This window comes from Capsicum annuum, unplaced genomic scaffold (assembly GCF_002878395.1).
Source record: "Capsicum annuum cultivar UCD-10X-F1 unplaced genomic scaffold, UCD10Xv1.1 ctg1183, whole genome shotgun sequence".
NCBI lineage: Eukaryota > Viridiplantae > Streptophyta > Magnoliopsida > Solanales > Solanaceae > Capsicum > Capsicum annuum.
Window position 1 is genome coordinate 1057288 of NW_025816940.1, and position 5517 is coordinate 1062804.

Sequence of the window (5517 nt, forward strand, 5' to 3'; positions counted from 1 at the left end):
TATCATATAGAGTAATAAGCCTAGGATAGTGCTTCACTGGATTAGTTTTTTAAGGGTCTACATAAATAGCGGCACCCAAAATTATATGTCCCAAAGAGATAACAGACCCCATCCAAAATTCATACTTACAAAACTTTTCATAAAGCTAATGGTCCTTAAGGGTCTACAATATTATTCTTAAATAGTTTGTATGCTCCTCCTGACTCTAAGAATATACAAGTATGTTATCTATGAATACAATGACAAACATGTCAAAGCACTACTTGAAGACCATGTTCATTTAATCCACAAAGGCTGCAGGAGCATTCGTTATTCCGAAAGACATAATTACAAACTTAAAGTGATCATATCAGGTACTAAAAGTATTCTTTGAGATTTAACGGTCACTAACCTTCAACTGGTGATACCCTGACCTAAGATTAATCCTTAAAACTAACAAGCACCCTGAAGTTGATCAAATAGATTATTAAATCTGCAGATGGAGTACTTATTCCTGATAGTGACCTTGTTTAACTCTCTGTAATCAATACACATTATGGGAGTACTAGTCTTCTTGTGCACAAATAGAATTATAGAACTCCCTGGGGAAATACTAGTGATGTCTGAGTAGATGCTAACACATTTGAGGCTTTTAACTCAGAATAATTGCAAAGTCTTAAGCAACTTTTGTTAGTTTTGATTTTTTTTATTATGTTAATGCAGATGTGAGTGATTGGGGAGGAAACAAAAGGAAAGAAGAACAAATTAGTTAGAATCTGGTGCAAATAAGCTTTAGTAAAGCTGACAACATTTCTGAAGCGCCGTCAGATATGTGAAAGGCTATAAAAGTCACCGTCAAGCATAGATAGAATCTAAAGATTTAAAGTGACGTATGATGACCTTTTTGAAGAGCCGTCAGAGCTGTGATAAGTCATCAAAATTGCCGTCAACTCAAAGCAGAACATGATGATTTCTAATGAAGATGTGACAAAATTTTTCACATGCCGTCACTTAATGGACACGCCGTCAGATTTACCGTCAGAAGACTCAAAAGATAAAAATTCACTAAAATCTTTGACGATATCTTGTACACGTCATCATACGTCTGACACGCCGTCTAGATCGCTATCGACTATTTCAAAGAGAAAACTGAAATCTTAATTTTTGTTTCCTTATTTAGAATTAACTATTTAAACACTTGTTTTAGTTTTTCTAAACGATCAATCATTTTCTTTTTGGGATTTTTATGATTGAGAAGCTATCAGACAATTAACACAGAGGGTGGCACGTAAAATTGCTTCATCTTTTTCATCAGATATTTTTCTTTTTTTCTTTCAAAACACTTATCAACTATTGTGGGTTTCCATCTTTTGATTGAATTGAAGAAATACTTAGTGGGTTTCATCCATTAGTAAGTTTATCCATATTATCATGAATCCAACTTGTTATTTCATTCATCAAATCATGAGCGGCTAATTCCATTAGCTCTATATATGGGATCCATAGATTAGGGTTTGATATGATGCTAGGTAAGTAAAGGATTCAAAGAGCAGTAGGACATCTTAAAGTTCTGTTGCTTTAACTTGAATCTATTGGTTGTAAACAATAGGTTATGCCTTAGGCTTATTTGCTTTCAACAGAGAAATAAACTGAGGACGTAAATTATCAACAGGGACTCGAAAGCTACCAACCTTCTGTTTAATGATAAGTTATCTAAGTTTGAGAGAATTAGATAATAAATTGTTTGGTGAGGTCGAGAGATAAGTTAGATAGTATCATTATCAGTGATATTATGCTATTTCTACTTACTTTAAGAGTCTTAAGCATTCTCTAGTATCTGTCAATTCTCAAAACCCATGGTGAACATAACTCTAGTCTCCTATTTATCTTGGTTACAAATACTAGAATATTGAAAGTGACAATTGACTCTCTATGAAACTTAGACCCCCATTTTCGGAAATAGTAAACTACAAGTAAAGTATTTCTTAAACAAATTGAAGTTCACACCCTATTCCCTATGGGATTCGACCCCAACCTAGTTGAGTTTTATATTGACAACGATCGCATACACCCATTCAAGAGTGTAGTTTGAGCGTTATCAACTAGGCCTGAACCATTTATCTAAGAGGTCCTCGACCTACTCTTTCAATTCTTTATGATTGACTAGAGCAATATAGTAGGGAGGAATGAAGATAGGTTGGGTATCGAGAAGGATATAAATATCTAAGTCTATTTCTCAATTAGGAAGTATGTTGTATCCTAGCACACATGCAAGTGTACATGGTCACCTAAGTAGTAACACTACTAGAAATAAGGGCTGTGGGAATGCTTATTTAGCAACGATTCCAAAAAAATTACTAAAAACTACCTATAGCGACGGTTTTAACCATCGCATAAAATTATCTAGTCTATTAGCACAAAAATTAATAGAACCGTCGCAATATACTAGAAAACCGTCGCAATAGGATATTCTATTGTAGCGGTTTTAAGAACCGTCGCCATAGATAATTTTTAGCCATGGTTATTTTTGACAAAAAATTATATTTGCCGAGAATTTTCCCTCTAACATTTTATTTACCTGCTTATTTTAATTATATTAATTAAAAAAATATTTCAATATTTTGGCTCTAGTTAGGGTTTAAAAAGGCCCCAAATCGATAATACACCAACACTTTCTTCATTCATTACTCTCGTAAAGTCTTCAACATTGGGGACTTCAATTCTTCTCTTCGTCAATTTTTCAAGGAATCGTCACATTGAGAAACAATTCTTCATCTATTGAAAAAATTATTGAAGTAAAAAACACTTCAACACTATTGAGAAATTCATTACATTAATTGTTATTCTACTCATCTTCTTCTCTGCTCAATTCGGTGTGAATCGTTCAACCTTGGTGTCTTTCCTACAACAACCTCTTTGTCAAGGTCAGCAAATTGTTTATAGTTGGCGTGGCTAATTCCTTGTACTTCTGTTTAAGTTAGTTTGGGGATTGTGCTGGGATTAAAAGTTATAAGTAATGAAAATGGTATTTAGGGTTCTCTTAGGATTATTCGAGTTTAATGATGGTTGTCTAATTCCGTTGAATTTTTGTCTGTTAGTTTAATCTAGATATAGTACGTGACCTGTTTTGTTCGGATTTCAATATTATATGGCCAATTTCGCACTTAGAAAGAATCGATTTGCCTCTATTTTTGGGACTATTATGTGGTGTATAAGGATTAAATGTTAGCTATTTCAAGTGCAATAGATCTATGGTTTTCGAACTCTGTAGATTATGCTCTAAACTCTATCAGATTGATTTATCTATTTTGCTTACAAATCTCACCTTTGTTGTATTAGGGAGGTTGGGAAAAGGATGAAACAATTGAAGTTGCTGCAAGGCTCGAGAAAATAGAGGAAGCTGGTGTTTATGGTGATATCAAGGTTAGTTATGGCCAAAAGCCATTTGAAAGTTCTTTGATCTATAACTTTTTGCTCTTGTATAGGTCGTTAGAGGTAGTTCTAACAAGACGTTGAAAATCATTTTGCAGGAAAAACTAGGAACATGGTACTTCGAGAATAAAAGTGGTGACACTGTTTACGAAGGGCACCTGTTTCCCTTATTTGTGATGGAGAAACTAGATTTATGGTCGGAGAAAGACACCCGCGAAAGATCTGCTGTACATTCTCTATACATTTTCATATACACAACGTCACTGCATCACATATCAATATTCATTTCCTGGTATTTTTATACATTCAATTGCAGATGAGCATGCGATAAGAAAGAAAGCTCTGCCAATAGGGGTTGATGAAAGAAGCCATGGAGTTGTTAGTTAGTCACCTCACATCACAAAGTAGGCGGACTAAAATGGATCTGTTTTCAAGAATCACCCGTAACTCAGTTGGCTATGGAACTATTTTACAGTTAGGAGGCAGGGCTCAAGTACTCGCTCAACCACCACCACCTACTCTAATAGATGAGGCCTAGTCTCCATCAGCCAATGTAAAAGTAGCTTGTAAATAGGAAAATTAGTATAGCACATGATGTATGGATTTGGCGCTAACCTGTGGCGAACCAACCATGACTAACCACTAAGGAATTATATTATGTTGTTAAATGTTGCATTAATGGTGCAAAATCTTGAATTTTAAAGATGGTCATCTCTAAAATATACCAAAGTTTAAGATTATATAGTTCCTTCACATGCTATTTTGCTCGAACTCTCCAAAAATGTAACCGCAATCATGTTCAACAACAACAACAAACTCAGTATATTTCCACAAAGTGGGGTCCGGGGAGGGTAGAGTGTACGCAGTCCATACCACTACCTCTAAAGAGGTAGAGAGGCTGTTTCTGATAGACCCCCGGTTGTTTCCAAAAATGTACTACTTTTGGAGGATCCATCTTGCGCTCCCTCGACACTTTTGAATAGTTCGAGCAACATAATTGACATGAGAATTCTTTTTCCTTGAATTTTTTTTAATTTCATCCTTCATGAATCCTTTTGCTCGTCATGATTTCAGGTTTATTGTCTATAGTCTCCTTTTTCCATTCTTATATTCAACAGTTAGTAAGAGGCTTAATACAAAAATTTCTTAGGTAGATTATTTACATTTTAACTATTAAGTAAACATGGGTTACCTGGTGGTTATTTTTAAGAACAATGCAATGAGAAACAAATAGCACTACAAACCATAATATCCTTATGTTGTTAGTAATGTTCCTTAATGGTTTTCAGTAGTTTAGAAATCTCAATCTTCTTATTATCTAGGATGCAGAAAGTGAATATTTAGTTTCTGATTTAGATAGGTGTAGTGTTTAATCCACTTGTAAAATTCATTTATATAGATCTCTAAGGTTCAAGTATTAGTACCATGACATCTGTTCCTTTAGCATTTTTCAAGTGACTCTCCGGACAACTGGATTTAGAAAATCTTTCATTGCTTAACTGGCGATGGTAAGTGCTATTGAGGCCTGAAGTATAAAACAATCATGTGTAACACTCTGGTCATGTTATGGACTTTAAGTTATATACACCATCCGTCAAAATAAAATACTTTTATTTGGTCATTATTGTACTCCCAATTAATTATATGATACGCAGGGCCACTTCCAAAGGTAGAATGTGAAAGAGTCTTCAAGGAACGAAGATGTGATTTTTGTTTGACAATCCTTGGCAGCTGGAGTTCCCTAAGGGCTCACAGAGAATCCTGCATATTGCATCCAAATAATAATGTATGTAAAATTAATTCTAGCTATGATAGACTACAGTCCCTCGTATTTGTCTTATCTAGTAAATAAGACCATATGATAGCCACAGCTTCTTCCTTAAATCTACAAAGCTATGTCTTCTCTCTATCTTCTCAAAACTATAGAGTCTCAAATCTACAATTGCTGGAATTATTATAGAAAGAATTATCGACCCCTTTTAAAAGAAAATGGCTTTTTCTGCATTTTAAAGTTGGTGATGCTACCTCTCTGCTCATTTGTACTAGTTTTGAATTTTTTAATTGTTCCATGATCCCGTCTCTACACGTTAGCTTCCACCGTTTATT

At 34.5% G+C, this 5517-nt stretch overlaps 1 protein-coding gene across 1 annotated transcript in view; it reads left to right on the forward strand.

Annotated features, from left to right (window-relative positions):
• The window catches only part of LOC124890091 (nudix hydrolase 17, mitochondrial-like), a 62307-nt gene extending 58358 nt beyond the window's left edge, over nucleotides 1–3949 (forward strand). The window contains 3 exon segments of the mRNA XM_047401961.1: nucleotides 3319–3402; nucleotides 3510–3638; nucleotides 3728–3949. Of these exon segments, the coding sequence (XP_047257917.1) occupies nucleotides 3319–3402; nucleotides 3510–3638; nucleotides 3728–3949 (435 nt within the window).
• Nucleotides 3950–5517: the final 1568 nt, after the last annotated feature.